This window comes from Colletotrichum higginsianum, chromosome 4 (assembly GCF_001672515.1).
Source record: "Colletotrichum higginsianum IMI 349063 chromosome 4, whole genome shotgun sequence".
NCBI classification, from domain to species: domain Eukaryota; kingdom Fungi; phylum Ascomycota; class Sordariomycetes; order Glomerellales; family Glomerellaceae; genus Colletotrichum; species Colletotrichum higginsianum.
The window spans coordinates 2,268,891-2,288,487 of record NC_030957.1 but is presented as its reverse complement, the minus strand read 5'-3'; the positions used below and the strand labels follow the sequence as shown (position 1 = coordinate 2,288,487).

Here is a 19,597-nt window from a genome sequence, read left to right as displayed (position 1 = left end):
AACGTGTCCGTCGAGTGGGAGGTGGTGGCAGTCAGCCTCAACAATCGCCGCCCCTAATTTTTCTCTACACCTCCACCCACTCCCGACATCTGGCGCAAAACCATTTGCCTACAACCTCGACGGCTCGGTTGAGCAAAAAGTCCGCGACACACGACACTACTGACACATTTCATCATCGAGCTTTCCCCTTCCCGTCAGCAGAAGCCCTCGCCGCCGCCATCATGGACGCCGTCCGCTCCGCCCTCCAACCGGTAACCCACAACCTCCCGGCGCCGATCCGAGACCTGGGCGTCTCCATCATCGGCGAGCACTGCTACAAGTCCCTTCTCCTGGACATCAACGTCGAGGATGTCGACTGCATCAAGCTCGGCCTCTCCAAGGGTGTTGGCCTCGGAATCGTCGGCGTGTCGAGCATCGTCAAGCTCCCGCAGATCCGCAAGCTCACGGCCTCACAGTCGGGCGACGGCATCTCAGTGCTCTCGTACCTCCTCGAGACGGCTTCCTACATTGTGTCGCTGGCCTACAACTACCGCAACCAATTCCCCTTCAGCACCTACGGCGAGACGGCGCTCATCATGGGCCAGAATGTCATCATTACTGTCCTGGTCCTTAACTACACCCGCCGTGCCGGCCTGGCTGCCGTCTTCGTGACGGCCTTGGCCGCCGCCGTCGCCGCGCTTTTCACCGGCAGCCTAGTGGACATGCAGACCCTGGGATACCTTCAGGCCGGCGCCGGCGTGCTGAGCGTCGCGAGCAAGGTCCCGCAGATCCTGGCCATCTGGCAGGAGGGCGGCACTGGACAGCTGAGCGCTTTCGCCGTAAGTTCATCCCCCCTATGTCCGCCCCCTCTCCTTCTTTGCCTCTCCCGCGATGCCGATTGCTGACTCGGTGGACTCCCAGGTCTTCAACTACCTCGCAGGCTCCCTCTCCCGCATCTTCACGACCCTCCAGGAGGTCGACGACAAGCTCATCCTGTACAACTTCATCGCTGGCTTCCTCCTCAACGCCGTTCTCGCGTCGCAGATGGCGTACTATTGGAACGCGCCCTCCAAGAAGGCCAAGGGCAAGCAGAAAGTCCCCATCGCCGCCGCCCCTCCTGTTTCGACCGGTTCCTCCACAGCCACATCCGCGCCGAGGAAGGGTCCCAGCACGCGCCGCCGCGGTTGAGTATGTGCGAGGGGGCTTTCGGGGGCAGGCACCTAGCTTGATCTACTCGGAAGCTGCTACCTGGGCGTTAAGATACCATGCGGTTTGCTTCAATAATAGTGAGCACATTCCAACATATTTCTATCCTTGCTCGGTGTGCATGTTTCCTCTTTACATGGTGCTATTTGGGCCATGCATGCCCCCTCTCGGTGGTATATTGGACAATTTGCTGCTTCATGTCATGCAGAAAGCTACTTGCCAGCTATGTTCCCATTGTGACTGTCTCTTGAAGTATCGGCACGGCAATTCCTTCAATCTTTTCCCGGAAGAGACACACCGCCAGGCGGGCCTTCTTTGAGCAACCAGACGTCTTTTCACCTCAGACCTAAAACGTGACTAGCGGAATGGCGGCAGTTCTTCACATGAATGGGCTGACGCCTCGCTGCTCGCACTCGGGGCTATCATTTCAGCCGGTTTGGTGGTTGACTGATTGCCACGCAGGGGTCCCCCGCCACGGCTGGCTTCTTTCCTCGGTAGCAAGCGCGAGGAGCATTGAGTGACGTGCGGCTCCATTCCGAGCGAACGAACCGCGAACGTGAGGTTCCTATGTGTGTTGAACGTGAGCAGCAGCTTACCGAGGCCCGCTCGGGACGCGCCGGGTCTCGACATAGCTAGGTATCATGCCGACAGTCACAACTTGCAAGTGTTTTTCGCGCAGCGTGAAGCTTGAGCGACCTCATCTGCATACTCGGCCTCCCATCAATCTCCCTCATCCGGGGTTTCTGTCTTTACTTCGGATGGGCACTGCCGCTTATGTTGGCAATACAAATGTCGATTTATTTCGCCCATAGCATTACCCGTTCTTTTCAAAGAGAAGTTTGAACTGTTCATCGTGCTTCCCGTGTCATCAAACGGCACTCATTTATCAGCACACACCCCTATGTTCTCATCATGTACACAGATGGTGGTGGCATGCGTTATCGCTGAGGCATGTGAGCCTTGCGCCTGTCAAGTCAGGGGGGGAATGATCCATCAATCAGACGGAACACACAACTGATGGTCGAAGTTCGCAGGTCTCTCATCTCTCTGCTTTATTTCAACCCGTTGTTTCATCGTGGTCCGTCACTCGACTGCCGATCCAACGCGAGCTGCAAATCCCACGATCATGGAAGCCTCGCCAACGTGGATCTCGCTCGACATTTTTCTGTAGATGACGACAGTTCCATCCGAAGTGGAAGTCCGCGATACCACATCTTTCGTGATAAACTGACGCCTCTGGGGCTCGGGACCAGGTTGAGGCTATTCACAAGCGTACATCAAAGACACGATGGCAAAGAACACAGGGTCAGAAACCGAAACCAGAGTCCATTGAGTTATTAAGGAGCTCTCCCCCCCCCTTCTCCTAGGCCGCAGCCTCCAAGAAACCACGAAAAACGAAACAACAAACGGTCCCCAAAAGTTGAGACTCTTCTCCACCCCCTCCCCCTTCCCCTCTTCACCAGACCAAACCAAACCACCAAAAACGCAAGAGCAAATGGGTTTGCCCGTAGGCAGGGACCCCGCGAAACTTCTTAATCAAAACATTTACTGGGAGATCTAGTCAGAAATCGCTTGAAGAGGCATGAAGTGAGAAGGACATACTTACATCGTAGACAAAAGGCCGCAGCCGCTTAGTTGCGGAGGGCGAGGAGGGTGATCAGACCCGCCACGAACGACACAACCCACACACCACAGCCGACAAGCAGCATGATGCGCAGGTTGCGCCGTTGGTGGAAGGAGAGGCCGGAGCACTCTCCACGGGTCACACCCGCCAACAACTTGTCCGCCGAGCAGGCGAGGAGGGCGAATCCCACGAAGGGAAACAGGCAGGTGGCCACCATGGCCGCGATGTAGAAGGCCTTCTGGCGGCGAGCCGCCACCCCCGAGAGAGGGAGGTCTCCGACGGTCGCCGCCATGTCAGCGAGCTCGGAATCCGTGCCTTGGCCGCCGATTTGTCGGACGGCCTGCATGGCACGGTACCTAGCCGTCACCTCTGCCGAGTAGAGGTGAGGCGAGGCCCTCCGGCCCGCCGACTGGTCGATGGCGAGAGCCTCGACCGCAGCCTGTTGGCTGATCGCAGCCACCTGCCTCGCCGTCGTGGTGGTGGAGGCCCGGCTCCTCCCCGCCTGCCACCGCCCAGAGTACTGGTTTGAGTAGTACTCTGGAGCGGGTTGCCCAGAAGAGGGTTGTTGGCTCTCTGTATTGGGGTATGGAAAGGTCAGAGAAGCTTCTTCAAAAATATAGGTGCAAATGAAAGACTTGCTAGCCGGAAGGGGGATACCCCGAGAGGGGATTTGAGCTTGAGAATGGGTGGTTTTTCGAGCGGGAGATTTTCGAGCACAGGGTTTTCCGAACGGAGGTTTTTTTTTCTTTTTCGAACAGAGGTTGTTCGAGCGTGTGATGTTTGGAGCGGTGTTGTAGAAGGAAAGAAGGAAAGGACAAGAAGCAAGGGGGAGGGGGCGGTGGGATATATATAGTCAAGAGAAGAGCGGGGACTTACCAGGCATCGACAACTTGCGGCAGTCAAAGTTTGGGTTGTTAATCCGGGAGAACATTGAGCGTGCGGAGTTCTTTCGAATAGCTTGAAGAGGAAAGGCACTGCTGCCACCCTGGGAGGACAAAGGCAGGCCGGGCGAAAGGATGCGGCCTGAGAGAGTCTGGTCCTCAAGACCACTGGCGCGGCGGACGGCTTGACGTCTGGCAGCGTCCTCTCTGGCGATCAAGGGGAATGGGAGGTTTGCGTACACGTTGCCACCAGCTTGAGTAGCCTCCATGGCTTGTTGAGCTTGCTCTCGCTCGGCACGGATGCGTTGCCAGGAGAAGTCTCTGTAAGGAGTGGGCATGGGTTCCAGCTCAATCTCTTCCCAGCCTTGGTTTCTTCGCTGTCTATGCTGGAAGATTCGACCAGGCGGAGCGGGAAAGGTAGGAGAGGGAGAGCGAGAAGGTAAGGATGGCATCTGAGAGCCCGACTCCCACCAGGCCTTAGTAGCCGAGGGCCTGCGTTGAGCAGGGGCTGCTGCAGTACGTCGCTTGTGCTGGACAAGGAGAGCGTCAGAGACGTTGGCGATGCTGCTGCCAGTCATGACGCGGCCAACAGTGCCAGGTGGAAATTCGCGATCGTCAGTGACAGTTCGCCAGTCCTCATCGCCCTCAAGACCGGTTCGATCCTCTGTGTCTCCTGAAGCCACGGTCGCCATTCTTGTGTTGTCGATAGGGCTGTAGGGCTCAGTTGCCTGCATGTTGGTCTCATCTTCATTGTGTGATGTAGACACAGGAACCTTGAGGCCGGATTGTGTGATCTGCCAGTCAGGCTGGATGGCTGGGGCGTGATAGAAGTCGTCCTTTTGTTGAATGGCGTGCGTTCGGTAAGGTGACTGCTGTGAATCATAGGTGCGTGACGACAGGCCTTGACGAACAATGAGACCGCTGGAGGGCAAACTAAGTCCAGTGACATGATGAAGAGCTTGAGAGACCTCCTTCTCAGCATGGGGGCGCAGAAAGACCTTCTTGTTCTCTGGTTCAGAAGGCTGAGGGTTGGTGTCTGAGGTGTGGGACGAGGTGGCGGAGAAGGCATGGAATGGGTTCAAGCGACTCGCTGAGGCTTTGGGTGCCTTGGGTTTTCCTTTGTTCTGGCCAATGAACTGGTCCTTGGAAACCTCAGAAATGTCTCCATCATACTGGGACTCAGACTGAAAAACATGCTGTATAGCGGGGAAGGGCTGGGTTGCAGGAATGGAGGGAGGTGGTAAAACACCTCGGTCGATGAAGATCGGGTACTGAGTTCCGTTTTGTCCAGACAGATGGGTGGAATCGAGGTGACCGGAAGTGGCCTCCTTTTTCGTGACATCGTCAAGATGCGATTGGGGTAACTGAGGGGACGGATACTTCGAGTCCGAAACGATAGGAGGATGCAGGGTAGGAGACGATGCAAGAGCTGGGGAAGAATTGGGCTCGAGCTTGACCTTGTCATAAGCAAATTCTTCATCTGTAGATGGCAGTTCATAGTCAGCGCCTTCTTCCGGATAGAAAGAGGAAGAATCGAGGTGGTCGAATGTCTTTTGTTGGCCTTCGAAGGGATTGTCGTCATGACCTTGCTGGTTGATCTGGTAGTTGGACTTGTGGATGGAGGAGATGGAGCTGTCGACAAAGGCGTTCTCGTCGTCCGAATCGCAGGGAGAGACGGATTCGTGAGGGCCATGGTCGGTAGCCTTAGTCTGACTCTGAGACTCGATGGCAGAAGATGTCAGGTTGATTGACTTGGTCTCATGGCCAGACTGATTTTCTGGAATAGGCAACTTCGAATATTTCGTTTTGGCATGTTCCTCAAGCTCTCTGGAAGTACTGGAGCTATGGAGGATGTCTTCGACTTGCTCCGGGGTAAGTTGCTCCTCGTTGCAAAACTCTTCGTCGATGGGGAGTTTGGGGGTAGCAGGAGCAATGTGTCGATGAGCCTCGTTGAAAGATTCGTAAAGAGGTCGGTTGGGTGTAAGGGACCGCTTGGAAAGCCGCTGTGGAGAGTCAGCATGGTGCATCAAGGTCAAGGACTGAACAAAGCATACTGACCTCTTTGGTTTTCTGATTGCCTGACATCTTGCACTTCCTGGATTTTTCTGTTGTGGAAGAAAATATTGCACCTCACCAAAGCCGTATGTTTGTTTTACGACGAAAGGTGATGTGCGAGTGTGAGTTTGTGTAGTTTTCAGCAAGAAGCTATCGATCTGAAGATTTGTAGTTGCCGTTTGGATGAAATCTTTTGGCGAACAGACTGCGATCTTTTCTTCCGGATTTCGATGCAGTCAAGACTCAAAAGAGCAGATCAAACCTACAAGGTTCAATAGAAGAAAATTCAGCAAAAGCCAGAAGGTCTTAGCAACTCCAGCCACCAAGATCAGATGTGAGGGAGAAAAGTGAGGTCCAAGGTAGGCGCGATCTGATGTGAGAGTTGATGGGACCGACAAGAGTTGCTCCCAAAGAGAACAGGAATGCTTTTGTGAGAAATACAGAAAACTGCGTGTGTATTGTGGAAGAGGAAGTTGGATATGTGAAAGAAAGAAGGCAAGAGAAAGGTGAAAGGGAGAAAGTTGTTGTGAAAAACGTGCTGGGTGGAAGAGATGGAGGGGGAGAAATCAGGGTGTAGAGGGGGAAACTGCTGTTGTCTTGTGGCAGATATTTCCACCGTAGTCCTTCTTTCAAACCAAGAAGGACCCTCGACGTGTGTAGGGCCAGTTGTTTGTTGTGTGGCCGGGAGACGCGATGTCAAGCTTGAGATATCAACCAACTCTGAAGTGAAGGCCATTGCTGGAGCCCCACTCCCTTGGTGAGTTGCCCATTGCATCGGCCTCTGCTGGGCTGTAGCAGTACAGTGGCTTTCTTTCTACGGACATAGTACTTGGTGGACATTGTATTTGAGGTATCTGGTGTCTGTATTACCCTCCTGGTGGTAGATCGGGGAGCACTTGGGTGTTGTGTCTTGTGCCGGTTGATAAATAGTGCCAATGCCCACGATTGAAATGAACATCCAAAGCGACCTCAGAGCCGCAAAGGACTTCAATGAAAAAATCCTGGCTCAATTGTATTTCATCTATGTCAAAGACGCTGTACACGCTTGCCTCAGAAGAAGGGCCTTATAGGGACATATATAGGTAGGTAGCTGCTAACTGCATGTAGTGTCTGTAGCTATAGGACAGCTACAGGCCGACGCGAGAAATTCGTTTGGGCTTCGTAGCAACGCATCAGCCTCGAAACGTGTTGTTTTATGTTAGATCTCATCCTAATCCAGGATGTCGAGTGTAAATCACTCAATGCCTCAAGGAAAGTAGTAGATTGAAGAAAAGTTTGACGTAGACAACTACTATGGTACCCGCATAAAGAAAGGAAATGTGAATGGAAGGGAATGTCTATTAACTCGAAATACAGAGTTTTCAGCGTATGGAAATTCAACTATTAGGCTCTCCTCCATGCTCATGATCAGGCGCATACAGTGGTTTGGCTGTAGACGCGAAGTACTACGCTCCTTGTGCGCAATCGTTAGCTACTCCATTTGCCTCAAAGTCCCTATCTGTGGAAGGTAACCCCGAGCAGATTTTTCTGTACCTGCCCTGCAAGAATAACTCCCAGACGTGACACGCTGGCAACACAGTCTATTCAAATTCCATTCGCACGCTTTCAAAGGGAAGGAACGAGGTGTCGTCGGAGCGGGCAGGCACGACCAGGTAGCACACATCAGACTGCCCCACTTTGACTCGCTTACCTTAGCTCCAGGTCACAGATGCTGAAAAGATAAGATAAGACAAGACAATGTGACTGTCGAGAAGCACGGACTCGTCCTCTCTCTGATCAAGTACCTACGATGGTACTCAACCATCTTCTCACACATCTTGGCAACTTTGAAGCTATTCCGGGAACTGCTACAGTCGCAGCAGCACCACAGTACACATAGGTACTTTGAAAGATTCCAGGGTCCATCCAACGACTTGGAAGCGTCTGCACCGAGGCCTGTTCCACCCTTTGGCTGTCAAGTTCCACAACGGGCCGACGCTTGTGCACCAGTCGTCACCCGCGACTCGCGACCAACAACTGAAGCCTTCCATCCACAGCACAGAAGGTCAAGAATGCCTCAGTCTTACTATAGTAGTCCACCGATTCAACTTGGTGGAGTATGTGGACGAGCCTTTCAATCATAGGATTCGAGGTGCTAGTGCGTAGCCGATCCACGGCAGGCGAAACATACCTCCTTATCGAGTGATGAATATTGGGACGGCATCACGGCATCATCCCACGACACAACGACGGACTCCAATTTCTCCACAAATCCACTGGCCTGCAGATACTGGAATTACGGATTCTTATCGAAGCCTCGACCAAAAAGAGTCAAGCAGATAAACTTCAGGTTGCCCGCAGTCCGTGCTCGTCTCGTCTGAGCCAAATGGGGACTGACGATAATCGACAGGCGCCAGCACTTAATATGGCGTTGCGGGCCTCAGAACAGACAGCATTGTGGGATTACATACGGATTACATGGCCTCTTGGATCAACTTGGATTCGGCCTGGCATGCGAGCAGGCAAGATCCTAAACTGCGCGAGCCGAGACAGCAAAGATCTGCACCGATTGGACCCCCGGGCTCCGGGACCCATCACTGGCGAAAGACAGGGCGAAGAACATTGGTGTTACAAATGCAGCTCCAGCAAAATGCCGCCGTCAATCTGCTAGACTCCCGTTTTCCCACAATGCTCGCTGTCTCGCCGAGCCGCGCCGCGTCAAACGCAAAGGTTGGAGGGAGGAGGCCTTGATGCGTCGCAAACACATCGCATGGCACAGCGACGCGGCGCAGTCATGGAGCCATGCCTGTTTCCAGTACACTGGCCCGACTCGACGAGGTGCAGGAGTAAGATACCTGGTCGCGCTTGCCCATTGCCTTGCCAATCCGGGTGGGCTTGCATCGGATAATGTTCCGTGAAGCGTGGACCGTTAGGCCAATGCCGAGTCGTCATGGATACCGGGGCAGGTTTGGCAGGTCTGCAAGTCTGCAAGATTACAAGAAGAGAGGCTGGGCGTTGCTTCAGTGGATGGCAATCTCTTGATGGTCCAGAGAATCGGAAAGCCTCATCTAAGGAGGCGACCAGAGCCGACGAGGAAGCGACCGATGCGCGGAGATGAGGCAACCAATGAAACTCTGAGGCCGGGGACGCAGAGCCAATCACGGATGGCAATGTTCCAGCCCCTTTGCCGGATAGAGAGATCTTGTTGAACACGTTCAGTCCCCGGTTCACTCGCCTCTCCCTCCTCCTCCCCCCACCGCCCCTCGCATACCTCGAAACCCGGACTCTCTTCCAATCCCCCGCCTAATTCGATGAACCATCGACTTGGGCCGACTCGTGGAATTCCCATCGTTTGACGGTCACGGGATACGATACGATACACAATCACAGAACACAGACGACGAAAGCGGACGAGAGGACTGTTGGGCTAATGATCTACATATCTACAAGACAACAACATCGTTCAAGGCCTGCCGTGCCTACACCTGCATGCATGCACTCACAACCAGCAGTGTCTTGCCCGGTCAGCCTAGCATCATCTTGCAATAGCAATTGAGGCGTGCAATGGCAGCTGGCCTGGGCGGGGCAAGGTTGGGGGTCTGGAGCTTACACTGCGTAGGTTCGTCGAGTTCCAACGCCAATTCGCCTGGAAACGCCACGTTCCTTGCACTGGTCGGGGTATGGCAGCGATGGACCTCGCACTAAATCTGCGATGCGCAACGCCGCACACGCATGTCCGTCTTAGCTCCCTCCCTCACCGCTCAGCACCATCATCCCTCCGCTGTCCACCCAAACCACGACATTGTTTTTGTTCCGCTGGTTAGGATTCTGCAGATGGGCGAGCCAGGGGGGGGGGCCTTGATGGGCCATATGCAATGCTGTACTGCCTTGAGCTGGGTCTCTCCATGCATCTCTCTTTCTTCAAAGAGTAGACTGGCCGACAGAAAACGGGGGGGACTATCTGCTCCTCGCCTCACTTCCTCCACCCTCGAAGCTGGCCCTGTGTTTCGTTTCGTTGACATGGACTTCCCGAGCTATCCATTCCCCTTTGCTGCCCTGCCGCACGCAAACACAGGACACCGGGCGCCGGCCACCCTTCTCCACCGGTCTTTATGCGGTTTCCGGGCGCACATGACACCAAACCAACATTGGCCCCCCGTATTTCACTTGACCCCCCCGGGCTTGCTATTCTTCATTCTTCTCCCCCCCGATACCCCCGAGCTCTGCTCGTTCTCTCCCACTTCGTCCTTTTCCTCCATTCGCAATTTCTCAAGCATGTTCAATGGCGTTTTGGGTGGTTGGTGGGGAGGCAAGGCCATTGTCCCAGGGCGAGGGCCACGCCTTCAATCCCGACCTCTACGTTGTGGGTGGCAAAAGGAGAATTGGTCACCCTGACGGAAACGATTTCTACGACGACTATTTTTACGGACACGACGATATACCTACGCACAAGAAGGCTCGGATCTCGCATCTCACCTCGGACACACAGCATGTCTATTCACCACAGGCGTCGGTGCCCATTCAGAACCTCTCCTTCTTGGTCATCCGAGAGCAAACATCACCACCACCCGATCCGGCCGACGCCGAGGTCAGCTCATCGCAAATGGAGCGAACCGCCTCTGGCCTTTCCATCTCTTCAGACACGAACATCTACAGTGCCGAAAATGACGAAGACGTGAGGCTTCTGGATGACGATGCCGCGGCCAGACTTGTTGAAGACCGATTGCACCTCGGTCGGCGGAGGACGAAGGACACTCAGCATGAGAGAATTCTGAGGTCACTCATCCGGCCACGTTCTCGGGAGGCGGAATTCTCCATTGACAACGCTGCTTTGGAGAGCATCTTTTCTGCCGCCAACGAGATCTTCTTCCACAACAGCCTATCTCAGCGCGTCACATGGGACTGGTCTCATGCATCCAGCGCCCAGTACAAGGATCACATCATCGGCACTACGGCTCTCCGGCGATCCAAAATGGGTGGCTTTGAGACCCTCATCGTCCTCTCCAACCCCATCCTCAAGAACAGGAAATACAACCGACGACTGCTCATTTCCACCTTTTTGCACGAGCTTATTCACAGCTACCTCTTTATCAAATGCGGTGTCAAGGCCCGTGAATGCGGAGGCCACACGGTGGGGTTCCGGAGGATTGCAGAGCTCATTGACCTCTGGGCTGGTTCGGATAACCTGCACCTCCGAAACATGGAAGCCGACCTGGACCACTTTCGGGAAGACGAACATCATCTCCCGGTTGATGATGTGAGCTATATGGACACACCATTCAGAGCCGGGTTCTCCGAGATACAAGGGTACCTCAGCCCTAATCATCATACACATTATGACCACCAACATTACGAAAGACGTCGATATCGATCACAAGACCGATGGGATTGCTGCATCAACGACCACCGTGGATACTTCTCCGTCAGCCGGGGCAGCAGTCCCACGTCCACCAACCCCACCACGGCTGAGGAGGACTTTGAAGAAGTGGACCCCCTGGAAGAAGGTGAGATTCGCGAGCCACGTGGCCGGCGCTTGTGCCCGGACGACTACATGCCCAGCAGGCAAATGTCGAGCCATCGCGAACGGTATTATGAGTCACACATCAGACCCTCCTCATACGACGGGCGATGGGCCTGTCCCGACGACCGGAGGGGTGCTGTAGCTCTGAGTTACGGCAACACCCCGAGCTCAGTTGTCCCGTCATACGTTTAGGGGATGTGGGGACACATCTCCGACCTGTGTATAACACGTATCTTGTTTTGTCTGGTGCCTGTGGCAAGGCGGGTCGGATTGGGTTTAAAAAAAACACATCAAGCATGGCGACGGAGTTCTTCCATCTATTACTTCAGGCGTTTCTACCAGCATTGGGGGATCTATGGTGCATCATTACGGGTCGGCGGTCGGGCTATCAAATCGTGGTATCATTTTGTAATCCCTCTCATCTTCTGCCTCATCATTGACTAGATCTTGTTTCAATCAGCTCGCTCTGACGGGTAGCATCACTACCCTTAACCATATCATATCAAACAAGCGGCGGCGGCATCGTCACCAGACCTCTCCGCCCCTCCACCCCTCCGCCGTATGGCTCTTGCAGTTGGTGTTGACAACAAGGCAGCTGCAAAGGCCGCTATGAAGCGCACACAACTTGATTGCATCACCCAATGTCGCCGACGAGGAGGTTCAAGTCGATCGAGCCTCTGCTTCGAAACCATGCGCCTCTCTTGGTACCGTTTTGAGGGGAACGTGCCCAGGCTGCGACAGCTGTCAGATGTGCAAGATGCACCCAAGCGTTGCCGCGAGACCGACTCGGGGTCTACAAAATGATTACACTAGCAACTCGTCCGCCAGAACGAAAAGCATCTTTGTGATCCTCTCCATACAATGATGCAACAGGTCAAGATGGCAGAATCGAAGCGAGCCAGATTTCTCCCTCAACACTGCCAGCACCACTCGCGGAAAGCCCGCCAAAATAACCACCTCCCCGAGCCGCAGTCATGTAATATAAACGATGTCGCCATTACCCTATCCGAAAGCATCTTGGGACCGATCCAGTGGACCACATGCGAAAAGTCGCTGAAGGATACCGTCGCCCAAGTCTTGTCTGAACAAGGAGCCGAAACAAGCCCGATTGTCGTCTCCGCCGACACCATCTTTTCTCTCATGAAAGCTATCGACGAGCTATGCCTTCTGGGCTTGCTCTTCCCGACCCCTCAGGTTAATCACGGCTCACATCCCGTCCTTCTCGAAGTTGGACAGTCGCGGGGTCGTGTGGGTTGGACGCAGCTCCTCCGCTCCAGCAAGCCTGGCGGCCCCAGCATCGTCATCCGCCTGAGCACGGCCCGCCACCACGTCGACGGCACGAGTACATCACTGCCGCTCAAAGAGATTGTCCAGGTCGCGGTTCATGAGATGGTACACGCGTACCTGCTGCTGTTCTCCTGCCGCCGGGACCAGTGCGAGGTGGACTTCAAGGTCATGCACTGCGACGCGGACGGCGGTGGGCATGGCCTCGCATTTGTCGCGCTGCTTAAGGCTGTCGTGGGCCAGATCCAGAGCTGGGCACCCGGGTTGCGAGAGTTTGGGCTCACTGACGACGCCATCAATCCGTTCGAGGACTTTGGGCTTCAATTGTGGAAGAGGGGGGACAGGATCTCGTCTCGGAGTAAGGGGCAGCGCGTTTGGTGGCTCGCTGCGAAGCCTATGTGAAGTTCCAAGTCGTTTCTTCTTGTTCTTGTTTTCTTCTGCAAAGCCATGAATAACAAAACAAAGGATATGGGACCATCGATTGCAAGCGGGTTGCGTTTTCGTGCCAGGTACGAAGTCGCAAAGTGTTTGGAAGGCTGGGCAAGGCGATGGCGTGTAACAAAGTTTTTGAGCTATATCAGCTTGAACTGTAGGCAGTGCACAAGTCCCTTCCTCGTTCAGAGAGAATGATAAATCGGAATAATACAATAGCAAACGGGTTAAATTTCAACGCAATCGTTTCAAGTGTGACGAACTGCCTAACGCCTTACGATCCTCGATTTTTCCTTGCCTACTTTGAGAACTTTTGGAACACATAAGTTACATAGATCTTGCGGCTTACCAAATCTCTCTTCAGACTTCTTTAGTCTCCTGCGTCTCTGTTGTCGAAACGACAGCCTTTCAATTCTCTACTTCTAGGCTGACTTCATAGATCTCAAAGTGGTGGGCTGCTATCGAACGATCCTATTAGCGTCGGTGGTCTTATCACCCCGTTCATTGTCATACCACAGACCTGGTATTACCAATGAGAGCATGAGATATAGGGAGGATTCCCGTATTCTGGTGTTGTCATTTGAAGGGACCGGACGACCCTTTTGGAGCCCGACGAGGGACGGAAAAGTTGAAGAAGAGAATGATTCATTATTGACGGGTTAGGTCAACACTCACCTAGAACGCTAGAAAGCGAAGGTTTCAGTGTATCGACTTGGATTACAGCACAGAATCTTATACGACCTTCGCTTCGAAGATGGAATTAAACGAGACTTGACTTTTTTCTATGAGGTGTGATGAACACAGCGGTCGATTTAATGACGACCTATGTATATGACACAGACATTTGACACCCTTAGACAGTTACATATGAGTTCAAGTCTATACACGTCTTGCCTTCTTTGAGTGCTTTACATCTGTCAAGTATGCTAGCGTTAGGGAGTGAGACACCATGCAGGCAATCAAGATTTAATGGGGAGGCATCCAGGACAAAGCAAATGCATCACGCTGGTGGGTTACAACAGTGAAGGTCCATGCATGTTGTTCTTCATCAGTAACGGGTCCCCTTTGCCTTTGAAACCCTGCTTGTAAATAAAGATCATAGCAAGTGATTTCAGCTGTTTGATACGTTGGATTGTGTGCAACCAATCAGCCAGTCATAATTGATCTCATGTGGCCAGTCTTGGAAGCAATGTTGCTGGCCATTTTTGAAACATTACGCATACTCGACGCCTGGTATGCGATAGATGTCTTATTACTAGTTTGTTGGGCCAGACCTTTGAGTGTTTTGTAGGTTAGTAGTCGAGTGAAAAAAAATTGCGAGGGTCTGTTTCGGGTCTTCAAGCTCGACGGCCACACAACCATTGTGCGGTAGCTCGATTTGAAGCTTCGTGTACTGTGTCGACTATTTGAATTACTGCTGTTCACACCACAAGACTATCCGACACTTTTCAATTGTTCAAAAGACCCTGCCATCCTTGACTGCCACTACCCGACATACAAAAGAAGCCATGTGGGATCTGGGGGAACCTATGTTAACTATCACATACCATCGAGAAGACATTTCTCTTGGCCCCTGCTATCTCCACATGAATACCAGAAGCTCCGAGTCAGAAGCTGGGCATGGGCTTGAAGGTCAGTATGGTGCCTACCATGTTGGCGAGCTGGTGACGAAAACCATTCGGCACGGACTCTCACTTGACCCGAAATGTGCACTCTACGTGCAAGACAAGTTGGAATATGCCTTGATCGAAGGGCTTCACGAGCTCTACAACAGCCGGAGCCGGGAGCACCTTGACCACATTCTCGATGTGGCGCGAATGATTGACGAGTATTTCCTGCAGGGCTGGCTTACTTGCATTCAACGACATCCCTCCCCCCAGAGAACGAGGCTGTCTTACCTCCGAATCGCCATTCGAGACGGCAATAAGAATTGCGAAAACTCACGCAGCAGCTTCCGCGTCGAATTGCGTGACGACGACATCGGATCACTTCCTATCGTCGACATCGACATCGACTCGGCAGGCAGATGGACCATTACGCAGACTATCGAGATGTTGATCCACGAGATGGTCCACGGATACTTGTTGCTGTTTTCGTGCCGAGGCGGCTTCTCGCAGGAGTTTGGGGACTGCGGTTGGCACTCTCTCGACAGGAGAGGCCGGCACGGACATTTTGTCCGCATGCTTATGAGGCACATTTTCGACACTATTCAGGAATGGAATGACATATTGGGCTGCTTTGGAGAGGACTTCATCGGCAGATGCAATCAGGAAGACCAGAGAGACGCTTTAATGTCTATGAGGAACTTGTTCTTGTAACGTGGGCCAGCCGCAGTCATGTCAATCTGAATCGATCAGCTGAGCTGCATACACGCTTTCGGTCGTCAATACCGTCCGATCGGTCTTCTGCGGCTATTTCTTGATATTTTTCTGCGACTAGGTCATTCTTTCCTTTCCTTTTCTTTTTCTTTTTCTTTTTCTTTTTTCTCGCCAAAGACCAGCTGAAAGTTTAACACGCAGGTTTTGAACAGGAGGGAACTGTCACTTATAAAGACACAACCCAGTTTATATGTTTCAAGGCAATGTTGGAGTTTGAAGCAGAGGGTTAAGCACGCAGCTTTCCATGTGTTATACATATTTTTACAATGGCCTGCAAAGTTCCCAAAATGGAAACCAGATGCTGCACAGCTTGACTCGGCCACACGTCGAAGCTTCCTAAAGACCTGATTGGCCAACTAACTAACCATGGTGTTCGAGTTGTCTTGGGCAGGCAGTTGATTGACAAATGGTAGCCCACCTGAAACAACAGCCAGTGGACTTCACATCCAGGGAGCCGTTTACAGCACAGACCCTGACGCTTTTGTTTACGCGGCTCGACAAACGACCAAAAAAAAAAAAAAGATCCCCAGTTTTGGTATCTCCAAGGACTGCCCCGGCAGAAGCTGCCGAGCCAAACCTCCCTATCTTGACTACCAGCTTTGTCGTGCGAAACCGCTGCCTTGGTTTTATACTGCAAAACGGCAACCGCGGTGTTCGGCCGACAATTTCTGTTTCTACTCAAACATTCTCTGTGCGTCGGGCCAACATAATTGAACTTTCCCGGTTGCTTCTGTCCAACTCGCATCCCGACGGTCATTTTTACCTGTATGATGGCGCAGAGGTGTCTGAGCTGTATAGTCACCCAGGCAGCTTGATGGCAGCCTTTAGTGAAAATTTTGGAAACGCGGTTACAACCCCCGGCTCTCCCTCGTCCCGTGCTCTATATAGGCAGGCTCAACGATCAATTTGGTAACATCCTCAAGGCTAGCGGCTCAACACTTTGCAAACACCTGATTCAGCATGCAGCCCGCCCTGCTTCGTCAGACCGACATTAAACCGACATCGCTGATCTGGAACTGTTCTAGAACATGGCGAGTCCGAAATGATGCCAGCCCCGGATTGTGAAAAGAGGAGTCGGCTTCGACGGGGCTCCCAGCCATCGTGTGGTTTTATGAAATTCGAACGCCCTCCCCCCTGTTCCACCGGGTCAATAGCTCTGTAAACCTTGCGAGGCGGCGGCTGTATCCGCACCCGTAAACTCAGCCAGAGTCTCGGGAACTCGTCAGTGGACGACGAAGGATGTGCATGGATTGAGAGACATCCAGGGGGAAATACCCCAGATTGACGGAGAGGAACGGCCTCTGCGGGTTGGTTTATCAGTTCTGCGAAACTGACAAGTCAACCGCTGACTGTCGGGCAATCTGTTCAAGGTGGCTCGTCGTCGGCCAGCTCTCTCAGGGCCTGGTTGAATGAGGTCTTGGCATCATTCTCGAGTCCGGCATTTGAATAGTGGTTTCGTGGTTGTTAGGCCAGGGCCCTTGTCTGAGACTAAGCCGAACCAGACATGGCTTAGGAAGGGGTTTGACATGTCGATCACCACTTTTGGGGGGGCAGTCAGGGGATGGAATCCTTCGATAGGGGGGAGGGGAGGGGGGGTCCCAAAAAAGATTCTTGCAAACGTGAAGTGGAAGAGATTGAACAGCGCTGTCGTAAGAAAGAACCATATAATAGGTCTGTTCCAGAAATTCTCTCAACGGGTACTGCCCGTTGTTTTTCGATTACAATACCGCCTCACCCTCAATCACCACGGGCACCGTACCAACCATCATTAACAGAAACCGAATCAGCCAACCCAGTAAAACAAAGCGGGATATCGAAACCCCAGAACAAAAAGAAAACAAAACCTCAGAAAGCCTCCCAGGGGATATCTCATGCCTCTCGAAATTGCCAAACCAAACCAAACCAAAAAAAAAAAAGTGGGAAAAGGGAAAGCGTCCCAAATTCACGCTTTCATCCTGTCGAATAGCTCACCGATCTGGTCCTCGAAGGGGCCCAGGGGATGCTCTTCGGCCAGGCCCAAATCTCCTAGCCTGTACCTGGGGTTTGCCGTGTGCATCGCCAGCAGTCCTCGAACGCTCTCGTGTAGGGACTGTTCGTATCTGCCACGCCCCTTGAGGATTGTCGAGGCCCGGTTAGCGGCTTCTACCACCTCGTTCTTGACCTCCTCAAGCTCGGTGAGTACCGGCTTCCCGGTCGCCATCGCGCGATTGTGCACGTAATTTCTCGTGTCGCCACTGAGCTCCTCTTTGTAGAAACTAGGGAGCGGGGAGGACAAGGTCATCCATCAGCAAAGTATTCAAGGGGGAAAAAAGGGGAAGAGACCACAAAGTCAATGGTACTTACGACATGACGTCGTTCGAAATGTCGATAAACCTGGCCATGTCAGGGATGGCTTCCAGGTACTGCCCAACGTCGGGGTACTGCGCCTTGGGGAAGCAGAAGACAGCGTAGGCGACGTTGATGCCCGACAGGTCTCTGAGAAAGTCCGGGAACTTGACTCCTGACCGCGTGACAGGCATGTTTCGGAAACCGTCGTGGCGCTCAAGAAGGTTGCAAGTCAAGAATTTAAGGGTCGATATCTGCAGCAGATTGGCCATGACTGGGTCGAACAGGCGAGGGGCTTCCCGAAGGAGGCCTGCCAGTCCCTCCAGCATGGCGTTGGGCTGGGTCTCGCCGTTGAAGAAACGCTTCTGAAAGAGCTGGGCCTCGGCCATCTCATCGTTCTGACCGACGATATCATCGTACTGGACCACGAGCCATGTAAAGAGGCCGACGAAACCCTGCACTTCTGTTGGGTGACCGGGATGACAGAGCTGCCAGCTCGTCAGCAATTACATCACTTTGGTTTTTTTTGTTTTTTTCATTCTTTTTTGTTCAAGAATTTGACAAGGCCCCAAGGCCGTTCTTAGAACAAGGTTCGGAAGTAGTAAGGAAGGGGGTACACGTGCCAGTCCCAGTGAGTAACCCAAACGGAATGCTTTTGCGGAGATGGGAGTGTCGAGGGGGTAGCCGATGTCGACGGCCCTCTTGTACATGTATTTTAGCAGGGCTTCGACCGACTCTCTCTTGAGCTTGGGGACCCCGGGGTAGCTCAGCTCCTCCAGCATATCTGTACAGATGGGCTTGACAAGAGAGGCCAGCCTTTCGGGCTCCTTTGCCAGGTCATCTTCGAGACGGATTCGCTTCGGCGCGAGCAAACCCCACAGGGAGCTAAGGATCCGGAACACCGGATTCGCAGCCGAGACGGCGGCGTCGTGTGCCCCAAGGCTGAGTTGGGACGGACTGATCATTGGCGGCGAGATTTTAGGCTTTCTTGGGCCTCTCCTCTTGGGCGAAAAGGGTAAGGAAGGGGAAGGAATGTGGCAGGATTATACTGGATATGAATAGTCGGTGAAGGCGGGTTCGGTCTAGAAAAGAAGCACAGACTAGATCCTCACGGCCATATCCATGAAACGAGCAGACGGGGGAGACCTGGACCTTTATGAATAGCGTAGGACTAGACGGCTGTCCTGGTCAGGGAAGGCGATAATTGAGGAGTGTGGGTAAGGATGCATCGTCTCGGGTCCATTTTGGAGCAAGCTGGTCGTGACGAGATGGACAAGCGGCGCGCAAACCTCATGTTGCGGACTGCTAGGCACTTCCTTGGCAGGGTTGATGAGAGGATTGTGTGGAATCGACGATAGCCGCCCTTGCCAGTGTCTGCACCTTTGGCTTCCCGCTAAGATGTCGGTAGGTGTACAGACTTTGCCCGTCTAGTATACCGGATGTATACTGCTCGGCCCCCTTGTATCCATTGTGGGATGAGCCGGTCAGGGGTCTCTTGGAGGGATCGAGACCCAGTTGACAAGTGTCAGTGGGGGCGGCCAGGTGGTCAAGTAAGGAAAACACACAAACTTCATGCCGCAGATGTGACCGGAGGAGGGTCCGGGGCCATGCCCTCGAGGGTATTCGTACACACTATGCTGCACGAATAGCAAGCAATTGGTTTATATCGTATGAGTGTCGTGCTTGGGAGCGATAAATCCGATCTGGGCGATTCTGTCCCGAAACCCGCCGTCAAACAACACGCGAATCGTGGATGTCTCGTTTCATATCTGAACAACAACGCCTGCCCCCATGTGGCTTTATTTCCGGTCTGCGATTCAGCGAGCAAGATGTGTTAGTTTCGGTCATGCTCGCCTCTCCCATTCGAGCTCCCCGATCCGGCGATGACGACGCACGTGCTGCGCAGTCGAGGGTACCGAGTCAGGAGCCGGTG

At 53.2% G+C, this 19,597-nt stretch overlaps 6 protein-coding genes across 6 annotated transcripts; 4 read left to right on the top strand and 2 right to left on the bottom strand.

Moving 5' to 3' along the window:
* Positions 1 to 221: 221 nt before the first annotated feature.
* Positions 222 to 1,167, top strand: CH63R_06004 (Monosaccharide-p-dolichol utilization; the record flags this gene model as incomplete). The annotated part of the gene is made up of 2 exons (XM_018300979.1): positions 222 to 818; positions 901 to 1,167. 2 exons carry the CDS (start codon positions 222 to 224, stop codon positions 1,165 to 1,167), a joined length of 864 nt encoding a protein of 287 aa, XP_018158829.1.
* A 1,649-nt stretch (positions 1,168 to 2,816) lies between these two features.
* Positions 2,817 to 5,775, bottom strand: CH63R_06003 (uncharacterized protein; the record flags this gene model as incomplete). The annotated part of the gene is made up of 3 exons (XM_018300978.1): positions 2,817 to 3,178; positions 3,686 to 5,693; positions 5,749 to 5,775. 3 exons carry the CDS (start codon positions 5,773 to 5,775, stop codon positions 2,817 to 2,819), a joined length of 2,397 nt encoding a protein of 798 aa, XP_018158828.1.
* A 4,231-nt stretch (positions 5,776 to 10,006) lies between these two features.
* CH63R_06002 (uncharacterized protein) lies at positions 10,007 to 11,437 on the top strand (the record flags this gene model as incomplete). Its single annotated transcript, XM_018300977.1, has 1 exon — positions 10,007 to 11,437. The coding sequence occupies one exon, from the start codon at positions 10,007 to 10,009 to the stop codon at positions 11,435 to 11,437; it is 1,431 nt and encodes a 476-aa protein (XP_018158827.1).
* A 687-nt stretch (positions 11,438 to 12,124) lies between these two features.
* On the top strand, positions 12,125 to 12,931 carry CH63R_06001 (uncharacterized protein; the record flags this gene model as incomplete). The annotated part of the gene is made up of 1 exon (XM_018300976.1): positions 12,125 to 12,931. The coding sequence occupies one exon, from the start codon at positions 12,125 to 12,127 to the stop codon at positions 12,929 to 12,931; it is 807 nt and encodes a 268-aa protein (XP_018158826.1).
* Positions 12,932 to 14,547: 1,616 nt separating this feature from the next.
* CH63R_06000 (uncharacterized protein) lies at positions 14,548 to 15,279 on the top strand (the record flags this gene model as incomplete). Its single annotated transcript, XM_018300975.1, has 1 exon — positions 14,548 to 15,279. One exon carries the CDS (start codon positions 14,548 to 14,550, stop codon positions 15,277 to 15,279), a length of 732 nt encoding a protein of 243 aa, XP_018158825.1.
* Positions 15,280 to 17,281: 2,002 nt separating this feature from the next.
* On the bottom strand, positions 17,282 to 18,629 carry CH63R_05999 (longiborneol synthase; the record flags this gene model as incomplete). Its single annotated transcript, XM_018300974.1, has 3 exons — positions 17,282 to 17,594; positions 17,683 to 18,152; positions 18,282 to 18,629. 3 exons carry the CDS (start codon positions 18,627 to 18,629, stop codon positions 17,282 to 17,284), a joined length of 1,131 nt encoding a protein of 376 aa, XP_018158824.1.
* Between the last annotated feature and the right edge of the window lie 968 nt (positions 18,630 to 19,597).